The sequence below is a fragment of the Bombus vosnesenskii genome, unplaced genomic scaffold (genome assembly GCF_011952255.1).
Source record: "Bombus vosnesenskii isolate JDL3184/JDL3185 unplaced genomic scaffold, Bvos_JDL3184-5_v1.1 scf7180000016275, whole genome shotgun sequence".
Lineage (NCBI taxonomy): Eukaryota > Metazoa > Arthropoda > Insecta > Hymenoptera > Apidae > Bombus > Bombus vosnesenskii.
The window spans coordinates 476,581-497,949 of record NW_022884344.1 but is presented as its reverse complement, the minus strand read 5'-3'; the positions used below and the strand labels follow the sequence as shown (position 1 = coordinate 497,949).

Below are 21,369 nucleotides of genomic sequence, written 5' to 3'. Positions count from 1 at the left end.
ATCTCTCGCGCCTTTTATTGAGCGAGATAAATTGGAGTTTCATGGATGCCAGCCCATGTAAAATCAATTTTTAAATTATCACTAAGTAAGTAACATTTTTAATTTTAATTAATTATTACTAAGTAAATAACATTTTTAATTTAATTTAATTTCATTTTAATTTGCACTTTTTTTATTTATACAGTTGAAGGTCTAAATGTGTCTTGAGAGTTTGAAACTACTGCCACGAATTCAAATTGTTAAATTCAGTGTTCAATGTATTAAATGTTACCAAATTTGGAATATAATATAAATATAATTTTTGTTTAATTATCACATAGATAGTTAAAAATAATGAGTTTAATACCACATCTACGACCTGTATGTACACATTTATATGTGGTGTATGAAATACATATGTAACATAACCCTATTCTTAAACTAAATTAGAAATGAAATATTTTTTTCAGATATTAATTAATCAAAATAATGTTGCGAAAAGATATTTACATGTCAGCACAGTACTTCATAAAGTACAAGCTGGACGTTATAGACCAAAACCAAAGGTACTGCAACCATTGACATATGAAATGGCATATCCACCACATGAAATTGCTTCTAAAAAGTCATGGAACTCATGGAATACATGTAGGCATATTTTATAATTTGTTTTACTAATAAAACAACTTTTAATGGTAATATTAAATTAAAATTATATACAAAATTTAAAATTTGTTTTAGTTTTATATTATGTTCATTCAACTTTTTATATATTTACACGTTATTTGAATATATATGAATTGTTAAATGTATTTTTTTTTTTTAGCAAATGTAAAGGATGGTAATAGGCCATCAGAAACTACCATAGAAGATTTGTTTATTCGAAATTTTATACAAGGAACTTGGCATGGATTGTTTGCAAGCGAGATAATTATTAAGCGTCAACACAATATCATAAGGATCGCTGGCATTGTTGTACGCAAAATAACACCCATTAAAATGCACTTTTTACTTGGTTATACTGAAGAACTTTTGAGCTATTGGTTACATTGTCCAGTAAAGATGGAAATATCAACAGTAAATGACAAAGATGACGTTATATATAAAATTATTTAACATGTTCATAGGTCTTAATTATTCTGATATATAGATCTAAGAATTGTGAAGATGTTAATCGTAGCATAATTGTTATAATTAAGCTATAGTTGTTAAAATTACATTGCATAAATAAAAGTAAATTTACAATTACATGTATTCATTACATGTACTACTATTAACTCATGTATTTTACTGCACAACCTTTTAAATTAAGTATGTCTACACATAACATTGCAATTAATATACTTATATATAAGGTTAAAACATATGGAAATAAAGTAACAAATATTGTAAAATATATATAATATATTGAAATTTGTACAAATACTAGGTTCGATTCTACATTACAATTATGTTATTATTTTATCAAGTTATACATTTAATTTTATTCTTTGATTCTTTTATTACTATATGAAAAATAAATCAGTATAGAAATATATTTGCAAGTTCTCTTAAAAAGATTTATGTACTGATTTATTTCTTAATTCATTCATAAATGTCTTTTTTCTCATTTCTATAAAATATTACTTTAATTGAAAAAAATAGTGATGGGTGTATATATCATCTAACATAAATATTCTCTCATAAATTTGTCTAAAGCATACTATATATAATATATAAGTCATATTATATTTTGTAGAATTATAATAAGTAGTAATTTCAGGCGTGACACTATTTTTAATATGTGAAATATGTTATAAGATACAAGACAATACATAAAAAAATAATTTAACATAAAATATAAAAAGAAACAAATAAACGTCACTTATGGCGACGTGAGGTACAATTTTTATCCGGCCATACCGTAAACTGTGCAACCAGGGCTCTATAAAATATGTAATAAAAGTAAACCAACAATGTTTTAAAAAATAAGGTCTATATGTTACACTTGGAATGTTAATATTTGAAGGGGGGGGGGTACATTACAAGGTCATTAACTTTTATAGGTCTTACCAGCTGCATATTACCCCTTATATAAATTTGTGAGGAATTTGATTCAAATCAGAATATTGACTAAAATCTGAAACAATCTAATTACTAAAAAGATGATGATGATGTATCAGCAAGAATTAGTTACACTCGATAAAAGTGATATAGCTAGGGCTGTACGTATTTCGCATCCACGTAACTTGCGCCAGATTTTTGTAATCAATTTCTACTATCATTCGTAATTGAACGATGAATTATAACATTGGAACTTCCAGAATATAACTTAGATATGACTCATATCCACTCTCCTTCACAAGGAGGCAAATCTTGTTAGATATAGCGTAAAGAGAGAACTTGGTTCCTTGTAAGTTACAAGTTGTAATCTTCAATGCATCCCTAATTACTTGTTACGGTCATCGAAAACTGTAAACTTTAACTACTGCCCTAACAGTGGCTAACAGCGGGTGAACCGCATTACTTCGACGTCTTGGGTTACTCAATTACATTGGTTACACTATGACGCTGTACTGCGTTTTATTAGTAATCAATTAATTTATTCACCCGAGCCGTAAGCATCAAGCGGCATGAATACATATTACATATATGGTTAAGTTTTAGTCCGAGATTTCATTGTATCAATACATAGACATAGATGCTCGTATAAAAAGAAGGCTTGTTTATATAAATATAATATAACCTTATACCTGAGTCAAAGTAAAAATTATTTATTCCCAAATATCAAGCAATGACTTGTAAAGTATTTATATATGTTATATGTAAATCCAACCATTGATATATTAAATAGGGAATATTTTTTATTATATTATTAGCGAATACATGGAAGATACGTACGCGTATTTTCAATTTTGAAGTAATTTTAATTTATTTTATTGACAAAAGTATGTTTAACTTTGGAATCTTCTATAATAATAATCTTCTTTATATAAAAGTAAAAATCTGATATAGTTTAAATTTCTTAATTTGTAGTTCTTTACTCTTTAAGTTTAATTATTTATTTTTAAGCACATTATTTAAATATACACGGTGCATTAAAAATAGGCGATCAAAGTTTGATATTGTATTCTGCTCTTCCTAAAAACACGAAAAAGTGGTATAAACGTGAGATTAAAAATCTATTTCATAGATTTGGATTTCACCAGAGTGATTATTACGTTTGTAAAATATTTAAACAGAGATCGATTTACTATAATACATGTTAATCTATTCAAGAGCAGAAATAATATCATTACTTGCGACTACTTAATTTGAATGTTTATTAGAAAAAGTAAAATATGATACCAAAGTTTGGTCATCTATTTAAATTACACTCCGATTACGAATGCATATTTACTACGAAGTGTATATTTATTTTATTTAACAAATGCGTGTAAAAGATGATAATAAGTCACTGAAGATTATTGTAGATTTTTATTATTCGAAATTATATGTAAGGAAGTTGGTTTGTAACCGCTTATATTCAATTTAGAAATGTAAAAATAAACATAAAATAATTAAAATAGCCGATATTTTTTTGTATGAAATATCAGCTACTAAAGTTTACTTTTTGATTATATTTACCTTTAACCAATTAGTTACATTGTTCAGTTAAAATGAAACTAATAGTAACAGTATAAAACAAAACTGATGTTATATATGTGTATATGTATACGTAATATAATTTATCCTTGACATGTGACTGACTTTAATGTTAGTTAGTTATGATTATCATAAAAATTATATTGTATAAAAATAAACATAAATCTATGATATATGTACTATTAATTTACTACAATATGCATTCTTTTACTATACAACTTTTAACATTAAACATATTCTAAATACAACTTTAAAAGTATCATATTTTGATATAATTCAATAGTGTTTTTTCCCATATAATTTTGACAAATTTTATATAGAACAAAAAAGTTCATATATAATTTTATTCCATATAATAATAAGCATGTAATTATTTTATTTTCTGAATATTTTTAATTTATTTTATGTTAGTTAATAAACTGTTACATTCAATCATGACTCAAACGCAGCCCATATACAATCATTGCATTTTCAATAAAAAGTAAATTACATATTATTTTAAGATAGGTATTTAAATAAAAAGATATTTAAGTGCAAACTGACAGAGCATTCAAACTTTTATATATTCTACTAGACACATTCTCTCCTCTAGTATGTCTTTACAACTCTTTTCTTCCATTATTCAATCAGGATCGTGTTGCTACATATTTGTACTTTCAATAGATCTTTGAGTATTTATATAGGTATATAGTAATGAGGAATCATCATTAACTAATTAAGTGAAAAAATTAAAATTACAATTATAGTTGGCAATAAATTTATAATATGTTTATATGAAGAATTATTATGATGAGACATTCTTATATAAAATTGTGAATAGAATTTACAAATTTATGATTATGCAGTATATCGTACATGACATATTTTAAGTAAAAATGACATCGCTTTAAAAATATATTTTTAGAAGATATTTAATCATTAAAAATTCATTGATTAAAAAATTGATATTTAAAAAATTTTGTGTAACCATATATTATAATAATTATATCATATGTTTTTAAAGAATTTTATTCTTTCAGTGATTAAATTATTTGCTTAAATTAATATTTTTTACCTTTAGAGACAAAACAAAGACTCTAATAAAATAAGTCTTGATTCCAACATTTCCAATATAGCAGGTAAAAAATTTCCAAAAGCGTACACGAAATCTGATTGAATTTACAATATTAACACTGAAATGTAATTATTCTTATGATGGACGCAAGAATTATGTTCCAATGTTTATAATTTGTTATCGTGTTCTTATAAAAGTACAGACTGAAATGTGCTGTGCTTGTCTTATTGTACTCTAATATAATTCTATTCTTATTTATGGAAGTCAAAAATCGACACTATCACGCAATATTATATAGAATATAATTAACATTGCACTTTGTTCAAGCAAATAAATCACATACACGAGGCAATACGAAATGAAATTATAGAATAATTTATATCAAATTATCTTTGGGATTATGTTAAAAAAATTATGTCGTATTTTGCATTAGTTCTATTATTGTATTATTTCTACTTAATATAAGATCGTTTGTAGAAACATAATATATAAAAATGGCTATATACTGCAAATTATAATTGTAGTATATTGATTTTAATAAGCCATATTTTTTCAAACCAGACAATTATAAAATATTTGTTCAATATTAAGATATTAGTAAGAATTCTAGTATCACGTGCGACAAACTAAAAAAAGTAATATTTTTATGAATAAATAATTATTATAAAGTGTCTTGTATTAAAAATGGTTCTTTTGGTGTCGTTTGTTATATTGTACCATATAACTGCTAAATGCAAATATATTTTTAAATATTATGTTACATATATGTACGTATATATTAATAAATAAGTATATTATATACTACATTCTGATAAATTATTATTATTAAACACTATTACAGTGTGGTAATTTCAAATCTATATGTTTTGTTATATTGTTGGACTTAATTTAAAAGCAATATTATTCTATTAACATTGCGCGTATAGTGTCATTTTGTATTTATGTATATATACTTATATTACGTAGTATGCCCAAAATTACAGAGTACAGAAAGGTAAAGGCATTGACTACATACGTTTGATCAAACTGTTAAAGATGTACCAAACATTTCAAACAAAACATTGTGTTCACATCATACAAGACTGATAACTAATATATTTTTAATCACATAAAAATGTTTATTATTACTAGTTAATTAAAACTAATGTTGAATCTTCTACATATTGTATGGAGGAGCTCAGAAGATTGAAAATTAACATATTTAAAAAATTCCATAACTATTTTTAAACTCATTTATGAATTTAATAAGATAAAATTGTAAATATGCAAATTATATGCAAGAAATATTTTTAAATTCATAATTGAAATCATATTATATCAGTTCGATGAATTCTCATATTGTCAATATTTTATATCATTTTATTATTCAGCGTCATTCCAGTTAATTCTACACATTTATAACAATTTAGTACATTTTTGTTTTTGTTATAAAATTTAGTGGGTTTCACAAAGAAATAATCTATGATTTCTAGTGAAATTTTGTTCTAATATAAGTACTAATTAAGGTATTAAATATTATATTCAAAAATATAATATTTCACAATAAAATCATTACTTGATCATTTATATCTTTATGAATATGGAATGTATAGTGTGTGTAAAGTTGTATTAAAATATATGTATATGTATATAAAGTAATTAACTGCTTGTTTACTAATACCAGAATAAATTTTATAATTATATTTTTTTTATCTTAAAAATACATCGTTCAATATTGATATATCCTTCCTGCAGCATTAATTCATTAAACATGAAAAAATTTAATATTAATTGAAACAAAATTTCACAAACTCATATCTTTACACACAAAGCGGATTGAAATGAACTAATGTATTTCATTAATGTATGATTTCTGCTCATTAAAAGTAAATGTTTATCTAAATGATTCTTTAATTCTATCTAAGTACTCCATTTATTGTCATACGTATGTAATCATCTCATCTTTTAAATAATTCATTTATTTATAATCAATTCTACAAATATTGATATATAAAGAAGAGTTCATTAAAAAATGTGTAATAATCTAATTTTAATACAGCGCTAATTGACTAGACTTTTTGTTTTAATATAGTAGAAGAAGTATTGTTTCATATGTATTAAAATGAAATATTGCTAAACAAGAATGTTGTTAAACAAAATAATGTAAATTCTAGAATGTTTGTTAACTGCCTTCATTATAAACGTCTTATATACTTTTTTTTTATCACATATATCAATTGTTAATACTGTTATACATCTAATTAAATTGTAAACAGTTGATTTCTTTTATATACACACAAATATGTATGCCATATCAGTGATTAGAATTTGTCAAGCACGGATATGGTATTTTTCCAATGTTTTCAAATTGTTTACAAAATGTTGATGATCTTCCGATGTATAAAATATGTCATTATATAAATTTTGTGTAATAGCATTAGGGTAACATTTATAAATCTCATATATGAATATCAATTATACAAATGAAAATGGACCACTAAATTTTTATAAGAATTCATCGAACTGTTTAAGACATATTTAAGATTTTTGTAAGAGTGCTGCTATCTTTATTTTATAACAAGGGATACTATGTATATATTCTTAAAACAAGAAATTATATGAAATTGTCGATGCTTTTTACAATCTTCTTTGTATTATAGTTTATATGAAAGCATATTAGCGAAAGTAGTGTTACTATATTGAAGAACTGCGGTTCTCGATTTATTATATAGTATAACAAAGTTAAATATTAACTTGAATTACATAAATTTTTGATTAATGATACAATTTTGTAGTTGTTATGTGCCAGTCAATGAATAATTCGTATTCCATTCAATTGTTCTTTTTTTCTTTATTACCTAAATTCATATTTTTATACATTCTGAGAACCATAGTACTTCAAAGTACATACATAAACTCTAAGCAAGAATGTGATATTGATTATTAATCCTTCCGAGCTTCTATTTAACAAAGCTATTTTGAATACTATGGCATATGGCATTTGTGTCAGCCAAAATGCATGAAAACACATGTTGTTATCTAATGCTTTCATCATTATTAAAACAAAGGACAGTATGTATTTGTTTCATTAATGCTTTAGATAAATTATTAGTTGCTCTGCCTTGTTTTAATATTTCTCCAACAAAATGTAATTGCTATAAGAAATATATATTTTATTACTGAAATATGTCTTGCAAATTATGAACAGAAATTTAAAAAAATACCTATGTATCTGAATTTGTTGAATGTCAGAATGACAAAATAATTATTTGAAATAAAATGTTTTGAATATTATGCTTGTAAGAAAAATTTATTTTTTGAAAATAACAGATATTATATGATCTACTTTAATATCGATTCTGTTTCACATAAAGAATACAGACATTTGTCAAATTAAAAGCATTTAATTATGATTTAATATTTGATATTACTTGAAGAATATAGATTATTCTGTCAAATTTTATTTTGTTATAAGAAATTTTATACTATGTAGCAAATAATGTAATTTACAATACTAATAATACACTAGAAAAAAAGATATGCGGAAGTCAAAAGCATTTAGTATTGATATTATCAAGAAAATTGCGTCAATTGAATTTGAAAAAGTATTAACATCAGATATCATTTACTTGATTCATATCATGATAAGTTTTAAAATTGGATGCAAAATTTTTTAAATAAGATAAAGAGAAATTGGCTTGAAATTATGAATAATTATCCTAGCATATTTTGTATGTATGTTCAATTACCATGTGTTTATTTGTGAATGCATATACAAATAGGGATTGCCACTTCTATCCTCATTAATTAAAACTATATTGTAATTACCTACTTTATACAACATTTACTACACATATGTCTTTGTTAAACTAATCGTTTACTACTTGTATAATTCAGTTGTTGCTTTTGTCAAATGTGAATAGAAGACAAGCCCATTTGATAGTTTTCATTATGACAACTATACAGTATATCGGTAGTGCCGTTTTGTTTATAAAATGTGTAGGAACACTAGTCATTATAAATGCTAACAGGTATTTAGGTACATCTAAGCAACTTTTACAATTGCTGAAGTTGAAGATCTTACTTTGAATTACTGCTCTTCGTATACACGTTTTGTATTTAACTACATAAAAAATAAAAGTAGCTTATTTTTAATGAAAAAACTAAAAGCATTATCAGAAAAATATCAACGTTTTGGAACCTATTATGTGTATATATATATATATTATATATATATATTATATATATATATTTATTTATTTATATCAATAATCAATAATTAATTAAAAATAATAAATTTCTATATCTGTTATGATGATACTATGTAACATTAAAATATGAAAATGTTTCAATTGTAATCTTCTATTATTATTTGAGGCCTACTAAAATATTTATAAAACATTTACAAAGATACTATAACATTTTTTGTGCAGAATAATAAAATGTATTATGATACAATAAAATATTACGTTGATGATAAATGAAATTGTATACATTTTTCTTACAGAAACAGATGTTGTATGAGAAATAAATGGATAGAAATTTGTTCCAATCTTCATTTTTGCATTGAATTATGTTAGATAAAAATTATAAACGCTTAGTAAGATCGCTATTACTGACTCAAAAAATCATTGTATTTAATATAACAATACTTACAAACCCTGAAAATTTAAAGAAGAAATATATAATACAAAGTAAGATTAAAAAAATAAGTTTTGCTATACAATTTAGATTATATGCAACTGAATTAACAAGTAGTAAATTAGTATTCGTTATCTATAATAACTGGAACTGAACGTCTAATGAATGAATGTCAACTGATTTTCAGGATACTGTGAATGATGAACATCATTACATTATTATACTTACAAATACACTCGCTACAATATTATCTATTTACTTATATAACATTATCATTCTCAATATACGTGGCCAATAAGAACAGATTTGTACTTGCATTGAAATCGTTAAGTTAACTCCAATCACTTCGCACAGCCCAGTATAGTGTGTATGTTTTCATATTTTTTGTTTTTGTTTTCTTTAAAAATACAATTTCTCATTGGATGGCAGCATTCTTATCAAAAAGTTGGCTTGGAGAATGTTGTAATGACATTTAGGAAGAGATTAGGGATTTTCTAGTAGATACTAATTTGTTAATAAATATGTGAGTTGTTCCAATTGTTAATGTGAATATCACAGAGGCTTGATCGGAATATCTTTTTGTAGGAAAATAGGTATCTACATATTACGATGGTAGTAAAGGTTAAAATACTCTTAATATGGGAAAGTTAGTTCTTAAAAATGCAATACACTATACATGGGCTAAACGCATTACAACACACCTCCCTTCACCTGGTCATTAGAATTATTCATCAGTATCTAATAACTTGTGTCGAATGTGCGGTAATATGGAGTATTTGTAACATTCACTATTGAAGTAACTGTCGACTGCGAGTGATATTGCTAGAGCCAGAAGTAAGAGAAAATGTGATGGGGATTTCTTTCTTATTATCTTTTGTTATTCCCTTATATTTATTTGGGCCTAGATCGCAGCGGTTGCTACCTGCGTGAGATCAATCCATTGCTTGTTCCTACTGTTGGTGTCATTTCAAGCTCTACTAATAAAGGAAAATGATCTGAAAAAAAAACAGTTAATTTATATTTAATATATAAATGTCGATTATATTTTGTAGAAAGATTTTATTAAGCTTTATAAATCATCATAGAAATTTCGTTTCTTTATTGTCTTACCCGATGGAACGTGTGGATGTGGACAACCAACTACTTTATGTTCTTTAAACCAATCTGCATTTAGAGGACCTAAAAGTCCTAATGGTACCATACTTTGTTTCGAGTAGAAAATGTAATCTATTATACCTTTGAATTCGAATCTGTAAGAAAGGGGAGAGCTAGGATCTTATCTTCCATTCTATATGAAGTAAAAACAAGGTATTAACATAACGTATAAGTAAAACTTACGTATAATTAGTATAGGGCATGATATCTTCACTATATGCAGATGCAAGTTTAAAAGAATGAGTGAATTCATTAGGTTTATCGCAACCAGAGATCTTCTGTAAGCATGATTTATAAGCTAAGTCTTTAAAGTCACGGTGATCAGCCGCTACTCGCCCCGAAGTAAGAAATTCAATTACACCTAAAAAAAGATATTTAAATAAATGTAAAAGACAAAAATATCAGATATAAATATTATCACATTATGTAATAAAAATATTATTTAATATTTGAAAGAAAATTAGATTAGTCAACGTATGTGTTTCGATAATAAAGGAAAAAGGGACGAAATCAACGTATTATTTATAAATGTCTTATTCTTCATAAAAAACGATAAAAATAAAATATATTCAAAGTGAATTTTCAAGATACTTGAAAGTAATTCTTTCAGAAATAAAATCTTATTATATCTATATCCTATATTTTGTTATACGACATGAATCATTGGATGAAATATCCATTAACATGGCAAGTGATATTAAAAATTAATAAAATAGAAATTAAATATTAAATCAAACATTAAAAATCTAAATATAGAGATTTCAGAATTAGTCTATGTTTTCTATAACTTAATTATTACGAACATGCACTTTCTCTAGATTAAGATTGGACTTAAAGTTATTTTTACAGAACAAAGTTAAATTGCTACTCCTATTTTATTAAATACTGTATAAAAAAAATGTTTATTTCAAACAGCCTTTATATTAAAATATTTTATACTAATATTCTCAAATAAGTGATATAAAGACATCCAAGTATTACGGTTCAATTTATAAATATTGTAAAGTCGACCAGTCGCGGAAGAACGCGATCGCGAGGAAGCGCGTCAACGGAAGTCGTAAATTCCTATTGCGATTATAGTAATCGACGCCGCGAATAGATCGATCCCCTTATTTCTGTTGGGATAATAGGAGCGGTTGAGTTGGTATAACACTGCGGTTAACAGGTTATAATACATATTTTATTTCCAACAGCTGATTTCACTGATAATATAAATGTTCGGAGATATTCGTGGGTTAGGCTATGACGTCGAATTGTAATGTCTTTTACAATCAAGTTTAAAGTGTTCGACTCGTATCGATATTAGCCATTTGACGAGTGGCGACTAAGTTTTGACTCTTTTACATTTACATCTACATTTTACAATTTTAAATGATACTCTACAATGTAAGATTCTTTTTTAGATATTGTGTTAGCCTGTTCTGATTTTTAAGCAAATAAGGAAACCATACATTTTAATATACTTGGTTGTTTATACAATACGGTATGTATCGCAATTTTTCTTTTTACTGATTTCCATGCTATATACAATAAATTATTTGCAATTAATGCTTTGATTTTGTTTGAATATTTTTGCTTGATCGTCGATGGAAAATAATGCCAGGGAACGCGAAACTCAAGTATACGGTACGATCGCTCGCTTTTTTCTTATAAAAATTATTATATCAAAGTAACAGGCACTCGAGAGTGCCATAATTTAGGCTTCTCTCGGCACTGCGTCCTAAGCCAAGGGCTCAGTAGAGTCGTCAACGAAGACGAAAGTTCAAGAAATATATGTATCATACAGTCTATTAAAACTTTAATCTTATAATTTAATCTTACTTTAGCAAACTTTACGAAACTTTACTAAACTCACGGTAGCCTTTTAAGAGTTTCAAGACGTTCTTAATTGAAGTTTTCTTCTCTGAAGTTAGCGAATTATTTGTGAATAGTTCTATCAGATAGAAAGCCTTTTCTGTGGACATCACACACCTCATTTGGTGTTTCAGCGATATCTTTTTCTGTTTGAAAAAGAAATCTTTCAAATCTCGACAATGTATTCTACTCTCTACTATATGTAAAATATTGTCCTGAAAAACCAACCAATCGTAATGAACGTTGTTTCAAAAGACACGTGAAAAGAACAATCTTCCATCTTTTTTCGACGTGTTCAAATACTGCCTCTCCAAGAAGTGCAAGAAACCGACGTTTTCGGACAATTCAGAGCATTTTAGGAAATAAAGTATCGTGTAAAATTGTATGTAAAGCTAACGTATAAGATATAAATGATAGTATAGTTTACCGGAGTCAGGCAGAGAATTGAAGTCACCACAAAGTAACAGTTGAACATTGGAAGAATCAGGCTTGTGACCAGGTCTGAAAGACTGGCCAGCTTGGTCCAAAATGGAACGTAATTCATTACTGAGCATCATTGTCTGTATTAATTTAACATCGCAAAATTCTGGATCCCAATGAATGTGGGCTGTGCAAACTAAAATCGGTTGTTGAACTTGTGCTGGATCAGATGGAATTCCTGAAAAAATACCAAATAGTATTGCTTTACTTTTAGTGAACATAATTTAATGTCTCGCCGAATATTCGCAAATTTTATTCAAATGGTTTGATTAAGAAACAGCTGATGAATTATGGATATTAAAATCATATATTAAATAGTAAATAGCAAATATTTGTAAAATATAATAATAATTAATTCCATAGATTTTAATACGTATACGTAGAACAGTTGTGAATATTAATTAGTCTGGAACGATATAAAGCGAATAAATCAATTAATTGAAGTAAATAATATTATATTAAATTTATAATGTCATGTACTTATTAGGACAGGTTCAAATTTTATGACGATTGTCGAATAAATTAATCTTGGGATACCAAAAAGGGAATATTACTACTGAGCGAAAAGATATTAACGCAAAGTTGCGGTTATTAATCAATCTGATAAATCTTATCCCATCTAATGAAATTCATAATTATGCTAGAGGTGAATAGTAAGAGGAAAATAAGAAGAGAAATATTTATAATACGAAAGAATGATAATGACTTTTCAAAGAAATAATAAACTTGAATTTATTGTTAAGATAGTCTTTTCGTAATCGCTTTTCATTAAATACGGTATTTATTTCATTACATTAGTATTTTGTGAGAAGTAACTATCTATCTTGAAATGCAACTGAGTTTATATCACAATGTTCTAATTACAAGTTTAGGGTAACTAATTAATTCTATTAATGCAATTCTTCTTTCTTCTTGTATATGAAAATATCATCTAAATCGAGCAATTATTAATAATTAATGCAGAGGAAGACATTAAAATTATATACACATGTATGTTGTAGAAATTTGATGAGTTACAATAAAATATTAAACCATAATAACTATGTATAAGTTATATACATAAGTTTTATTTTTATGCACATCTCATTCTTTGCAAATATATGATGTTTGATTCATCTGATTCAAATTTATTTACTTGTGTGATTTTATAAATTACACTAAAGTGGTAGAAATGATAGAATAATCTATACATGATCTAATATCACACTGATATGAAAGATGAGAACAATAGTTGGTTATTGTACAATTTATTTAAGACTTATAAAATAATCAAATAAAACTTATGGTAATATATTTAGAAAATGTATTGTACATATATGTAAATTACATTATTACAATATATAAAATGTCACATTGATACATTTTCAACATCAGACGCTTTAAGTAACAATACATGTTCCGCTTATGTATTGATCTTTATTTGTAATTGATAATATTGTATAAATGTGATTGTATATTTATGTGATTCAGCACACAAATATATCAGTATGTTATATATTGCATTAAATATTTAATCATAATGAGTAGCTTTATATAAGAAGGTAGCAAAAGAAGGCAAATTTTGCTAAAATATTATCATCAATGTAAAAACACCATAAAGGAGAGCACAAGGATATGCAATAAGAAGCCGTTGATTTTCTTCTCCTGACATAGTTGTAAGAAGCCTAGATGCGGATAAAGTTGACCAAGAAACTGTAAACGTGGCAAGAAATAAGCCGATCGGGCCTCTCAAAGTTGTAAAAACACCTAAACCAGCAAGGACTACTACAGGTAATAAGCAATAACCTAACACAGATGCCACAGAAGATAATGTAATATTACTAGAATTGCTCATTAATGATTGCAGGATATACATCAAAATACACGATGTTACAGCTAAACCATAAACATAACCGAAATGTGCTTTTGAACCAGCTAATAAGAGAAACGCGGCGAGCATTAAACAAAATGCTACTGGCCCAGCTAAATCTGAATCCTGAAGTAAATAATTCGCATCGTCTATTTGTGCTTTTCTATGAAATGGATTTAACACAGCTAATGTTTTTTGTAATATTCTATCAGGATCGATGCCCAATTCTTCTAACAGAGGTGGTTCTTCTTCTTCGTCTACAAATCCAGCTGATCCTAAAATGTTTGTGTCAAACGTGATAAACAGTTATTTAAACCGACATAAAATATTGATTTCTCTAAGATTATCTTAATTGAAATCTGTTTTAAAACTATTTTTACGGTACGTACCACTAGTAAATGTACTTTGAACAGGATCGAGAACAGGATAACCTTTTTGCGCGTATGAATAATCACCAGCTTGTTGATCATTATATGTTTGAAATTCGAATTGTTGGTTAGGTTGATCAAAGCCAGAGGAATCAAAGTTATAATGGCTTTGAGGAGATTGTCCCCAATAATTTTCTTGTCCAGTATAACCAGACATTTGTGTCTAATATTTTTTATAGCGTATAAATTTATTTCTTTTTAATTCGAACTTGCACTAAATTTGTAACTGCAATTGATCATTTACATAAGTTAATAGGTTACGAAGTAGCAGTCTACTAGTTCTTGCGTGTGCTGCATGATGGCGCAGTTTGAAATAATACATATCACAGTCGATAAGCGGATAAAAACACAGACGATAAAAATTAAAAAATCATCTATATCTATAACGTATATCGATTCATCAATCGATATTAAGCTATTTGAAAGCTATTTGAAAATCAAAATTACCGACTTGACAATTTTTGTCACTTGTTACTTATTCGAGTTAGAAAAAACGTACAAAAATTTCGAAAGCTTTTTAGAAATTTCTTAAAGGTAACTGCATTTCCTACATAAGTTTGAAATATACTTTTATTTTACCAAATTACTAATTCGGTATTCTCTTCAATTATATGTAGCGTCTAGAATCTAGAAGTATTTATACAGTAGTTGTATAAATATTTATACTTATACATATTACTTCATAGATTATTTACTAAACAATTGAAATTAATTCGTATATTTAACATAGTTTCATTGATATCTATTTCCACTACCTGCACACCTATTTTCCCCTCTGACTGTAATTTTTCATACCATACATAGTTCAAAAAAATTTCCATGAATTGGATGAAAAAGGGGGATTCAGATCTAATTTTATTGACTTTCGGATATCTTGTAAAGGAGACAATCCTAAGTAACCTGCTTTTTGTCCAAGGCTTGGGACGATCATGCTTCAAAAGTTATGAGAAAAAGAAAATTGTACTTGTTACGTTGCGTTCACTCCGATATAAGTAGGTTAGGTCTAACCCACTCTAGTTTTCTTATTTAAGACCGAAACCAGCAGCGAGATGGGGTTCCTCAGGCCGAATTCAAGGAATCTGCTTCTCGGCATCAACCTAACTTAGCCGAACCTAGCCATACCTTAACACGACATATTAGGATCGCAATCCCATTCAAATGCATATGCAATTTCATTTTTAGCCACTTACATTCGAGTAAATGCAATACGACCTGTACAATTTTCTTTTTCTCGTAACTTTTGAACCGCGATCGTCCCACGCCTCGGATAAGCTGCATGTTACTCAGGGCTCTCCCCTCTACGATATATTCGAGATTCAACAAAATTAAAGTTGCGGATAAGAGATGCTCTTCTTCCACATTTTTACACCACTCTATACCGATGGGTAGGGGAGCGTAGGTGTGGTGTCCGTAGCTACTAGCTGGACACGTAACACGCGCAAGTAGTTATATTTTGAGATAGCCTCTACTCGTGAGTTAATACGCTCGTAAAAAAAGTGGATCGTATGACATGTAAGGGGACGTTTGCTAGATGGCTACCCGAGATAGGATTGACATTCTGGCATCTCTACGTCATGAATTATAAGGCTGCTCGCGTATATGTAGTCTACGAACTTGTGCCACTTCATCTTCTTCAGGTGATACGAAGCGCGCTCCTCGATTTATGTTAGCATGACTATGACTCGCAATTAATTAAGAAATTGCTCCGATATCGAATAGTGTCTACCAGTGTGTTTTGTTGACTGCTTTTGCGATTCGAACACCTCTGTATCATGATCACATGCCATTCCCGTTTTTAATATGCATGTTCGATTTGCTCAACCTTATAATGGTTTGCTTGTTACGATCTTGTAATTATATCGATGGCAGTCACAGGTTTACAAGTCCGTTCGTACGAAGCTAGATTGTACAGGGTGGTTGGTAACTGGTGGTACAAGCGAAAAGGGGGTGATTCTACGCGAAAAAAGTCGAAAATATAGAATAAAAACTTTTTTTAAATTTTTCCATACAGACAACGATCTACAGTGAGATCCGTTATAACGAGGCGTGATACAGTGCACGCGTACCGAGCCAAAATTCAAAGTCGATTTTCTCGAAAACAAAGCCTCAAACGAAAAATTTTTATTCTACATTTTCGACTTCTTTTTTCGCGTAGAATCACCCCCTTTCCGCTTGTACCACCAGTTACCAACCACCCTGTATTTCTCGTTCATAGTAATATTTAGTTTAGAGCTGAGACCTGCAAATCAAATAATAGTTTTGCTTCTAAAGCAAAATTTGTCTCACCACGGGGATAATGCAAATACTTAAACAAAATCTTCTGAATAATAGAAATTAAGATACATGTTTGCATGAGAGCACGTGAAGGTTTCGAATAGTGGAAATATTTGAAAGACAATGTTTTGGTGAATGTTTGGTGCTGCGGCAGGAATTTTCAAAATTACTTTGAAATTTTGAAAGCGTTCATTAGTGAACTATGATACTAGATTGATATGATTTTATGATCCAGGAGCAAGTGTGGTGAAAGTGGCAAACCGTGTGTCAAAATATACGTATACAGGGTGTTCAAAAGAAGATTGATAGAAATTTAAAGAGTAGTTCTACGAAGTCGAAATAAGATAAACATGAAGAGCAAAAATATTATGTTTGGGTTACAACCATTGGAACATTCTGTTTGTTGCAAGGAGTAATGCATTGCATATACATAATAACACATATCCAGTTGACACGTATTTCACTCACCTCTTTTATTCTGACTAATTAAAATTAGCTATTTTTTTCTATTTATATTAATATTAGCTACTGTAATATTAGCTTTTCAGCAATATGTGCTGAAATTAAATTACAGTTTCATGATAAATTTTATATATTTGCAATAATTTGGAAGTATCCAAATATTATACTTATGGACGATAATGTATGCGGTAATCATAATAATATTTGATCCATGTATTCATTATCAGCAGTATATTTAGGCTCGTAAGATCACTCACCATTATCCCAAGCAGCCTCCTTGGTCCTAAGCAGGGCAGCCAATCCAATATTATCCTTTGGCATTACACGATTTAGCATGTTGTCAGAACCTTCTGCATTTGCCATTGCCAATTGGTTAAATTCGACTAAATGCTCTTTTATTAACGTAAATCTGTCGGAAAAGAAGGAACAAATGGATTAGAACGACACGAAATTGTGTTTCACTGTGAATTTTGTAATAATAACCTTTTTTGAATTATAACAGCAATTGAAATATATTATTCTTTAACTTGATATACAGTGAAAGTCAGTAATGAGTTATACGCTCCATAAAAACGAATAAAAAAATAATATTGACACACCTACAGACTCGTTCATGTTTCTTACTATTAATTTATGCTTTATGATCTTTTCACATTTTTTTAATAGATCTCGTCCCTTCAAGATGTACCTATACTCATTTTTGAATATTACTGTATACACGATATCGAATGGTGTCATACAATGGGTGGAAAAACAAATTAATCGATTATCACGAATTTACGCTAACTTTATCGTATAATTGTATAATAACGTGAATGCATTACTTTAATTAAATTTAGTTAAGTCTACAGAACGTGCCTACAGAATTAGCGAATTCGATCGCTATAAAATTAGTATGCTTCTGTTATGCGATACAACGGCGTGATCGAAGAAATCATTTTTCTTGTTAATCTGTTTGCATAAAAATTCCACGAGTGATTAGCGAAAGTTAATTTCGTTGAGTGAAAAAGAAACTTTGCAACTTGGATACGATAGCCAGAGGATTTTCGTTGGCAAACTTATAAGAAGGCGTATCACGTACACCATGTAGAATACAGATTTCTCTTGCTGTTATGTGCAGCACGTATAGTTGGCCAGTATATTCTTCACTGAAACTCCATTACAAGCCATCATCCCTCTTACGATCTTACAAGAACCTCTAAACAACATGGAAGCAACGTTATCCATAGATATTGAGTAGGCGTCACGTACAGCACATCAGCGTTTTTGCAAAAGCTGATGCTTAATGAACGAAAACAGATTCGGAATTGTTCATTTAGTCAATTTTAAATGGCACAGCTAAACGGAGACTGACGAATTTAAAATACGTAGAATGGAGACCGATCAATTACATACAGTAGCGAATGAAAGGAAATTTAAATCATTTTTTTTTATTATTTAATTTGTATTTTACAATTTGTTCAGTTGGACATTTGGTATATGTTTTTAACTTGATTGCTAAATAACACGTGGATGGCTACACCCAGCGGGATACCATCTTCGAGTTTGACTATTTTATTTCTTCAGTCAGGTTTGTGGGGTATTTTCTCGAACAAAATTTTTTATTATTTAATTTGTATTTTACAATTTGTTCAGCTGGACATTTGGTAAATTTTTCTAACTTAATTGCTAAATAACACGTGAATGGCTACCCCCAGCGGGATACCATCTTCGAGTTTGACTATTTTATTTCTTCAGTCAGGTTTGTGGGGTATTTTCTCGAACAAAATTTTTTATTATTTAATTTGTATTTTACAATTTGTTCAGCTGGACATTTGGTAAATTTTTCTAACTTAATTGCTAAATAACACGTGAATGGCTACCCCCAGCGGGATACCATCTTCGAGTTTGACTATTTTATTTCTTCAGTCAGGTTTGTGGGGTATTTTCTCGAACAAAATTTTTTATTATTTAATTTGTATTTTACAATTTGTTCAGCTGGACATTTGGTATATTTTCCTAACTTAATTGCTAAATAACACGTGGATGGCTACCCCCAGCGGTATACCATCTTCGAGTTTGACTATTTTATTTCTTCAGTCAGGTTTGCGGGGTGTTTTCTCGAACAAAATTTGTTTTCTATTTAATTTGTATTTTACAATTTGTCCAGCTGGACATTTGGTAAGTTTTTCTAACTTAATTGTTAAATAACACGTGGATGGCTACCCCCAGCGGGATACCATCTTCGAGTTTTTTATTATTATTATTTTATTAATTTAAATCATGGACGTCATCTTCAACAATTTTTGAGTTAATGAAATTCCTGTAGAGCAAGTACTTTCTTCTATTCTATGTTTGCGTTATTCAGGTCGTCTAAAATTATTAACTATTATTAGGAATGTTTAGCAATGTGAATAAAGACAGTCTACGGCAAAATCCACTGAATTGAGGCTCGTTCGAGTGCACGTTTGCCTCAAGATCTCCAACTTGATTTCTTCAAAAACGAAACCTTAAGAGAACAAATTTTCTTCTTTCTTTTCAAGTTGCTTTTTCAAGTAGAATCATCTGCTGGTCGCTTGTACCAGTTATTAAATACTCTAAACTTGTAGTCTATCAGTTTCATAGAAAGCTAGTAAATATCTATATATTTTGGTGAAATTTAAATTGGTCCGGATACTCGTGAAGATATTCTGCCAACAAGCAAGGTAGTTTAAAGAATTTCCTTTTAATTGATTTGCTCGTTTTCTATATTTGTTCGAACAATAAAAAAAAAACATTGATCTAACAAACTGTTTTACAATTGTACATGATCTGTTGTTCTAGATTACTGTGAATCGATGAGGACATTGTTTCTTCCTTTTCCATGATTTTCTCCCAAATGGATGAAAAACGAACGAATCTTCAAAGGACCTTTTGGCTTAGTCTATACGCACTTTTACGAAATTTTGACGATTAAATTTACCACAGATTGTATATGAATCGACGAAGGTACACGTATCGATTGCTGTAACGTAACACGGAAGATATATCAAAAGTTGCTGGAAATAGCGCAGAATAGTTTGTGGCATCAGGAAGAAAGTAGGAACTCGTTAAATAACGGTGGTCTTTCGTCCTTGCAGAGATTAGATTGTTAGTCTTACATTGGCATCGCATTTATTATACGGCTGGGATTTTGCGGCCGAGCGGCGAATTAAGTGTATAAAGTGGCTGACAGATGCAACGGTTGCACCGGCCTTTAAAGAAACTGCGCGCTCTCTTACAGTCCATGCTGAATGTAGTACCTTTCGTTGCACGTTAGCCGTTAACAGAGCCCATTTGTGCAGCAGACCATTTCTGTCTCGTATCTTGTTATCCCCTGAGATGCGAGCGCAGATATCTAATATTTCCACCACTCTGCCCGTAGCTTTCAGTCTTCGGTTACAAAACTTAGAATGAGTTTCACAGGGTTAATACCGACCCACGATACACTAATACTACTAAGCTGTACCACGGCTGCTATGAATTCCCAGTGAAGATATAATTAACGAGGCTGGCTGCCCTATAGTCGTTCCAGATTTCATGTCGCCTGGGACTCATCGACTCTTCGCTTTTTCTATCTGTCCAAGGACCAT

The 21,369-nt window shown here is 28.8% G+C and overlaps 3 protein-coding genes across 4 annotated transcripts in view; 1 reads left to right on the top strand and 2 right to left on the bottom strand.

Annotated features, from left to right (window-relative positions):
- Positions 1–1,443, top strand: LOC117242685 (28S ribosomal protein S24, mitochondrial). The gene is made up of 4 exons (XM_033509579.1): positions 1–85; positions 185–360; positions 450–627; positions 806–1,443. The coding sequence occupies exons 2-4, from the start codon at positions 334–336 to the stop codon at positions 1,093–1,095; spliced, it is 495 nt and encodes a 164-aa protein (XP_033365470.1). The 5' UTR covers positions 1–85; positions 185–333; the 3' UTR covers positions 1,096–1,443.
- An 8,214-nt stretch (positions 1,444–9,657) lies between these two features.
- The window catches only part of LOC117242670 (CCR4-NOT transcription complex subunit 6-like), a 126,099-nt gene continuing 114,387 nt past the window's right edge, over positions 9,658–21,369 (bottom strand). For both annotated transcript variants that reach the window (XM_033509546.1, XM_033509547.1), the window contains exons 4-8: positions 18,037–18,188; positions 12,714–12,944; positions 10,616–10,793; positions 10,388–10,527; positions 9,658–10,272 (exon numbers count right to left, since the gene is read on the bottom strand). In XM_033509546.1, the coding sequence (XP_033365437.1) occupies positions 10,196–10,272; positions 10,388–10,527; positions 10,616–10,793; positions 12,714–12,944; positions 18,037–18,188 (778 nt within the window). In that variant the 3' untranslated portion in view covers positions 9,658–10,195. The remainder of the gene's footprint in view (positions 10,273–10,387; positions 10,528–10,615; positions 10,794–12,713; positions 12,945–18,036; positions 18,189–21,369) is intronic.
- On the bottom strand, positions 13,739–15,343 carry LOC117242681 (protein YIPF7). Its single transcript, XM_033509574.1, has 2 exons — positions 15,005–15,343; positions 13,739–14,890 (listed from the first exon to the last, which is right to left on the bottom strand). The coding sequence occupies exons 1-2, from the start codon at positions 15,198–15,200 to the stop codon at positions 14,331–14,333; spliced, it is 756 nt and encodes a 251-aa protein (XP_033365465.1). The 5' UTR covers positions 15,201–15,343; the 3' UTR covers positions 13,739–14,330.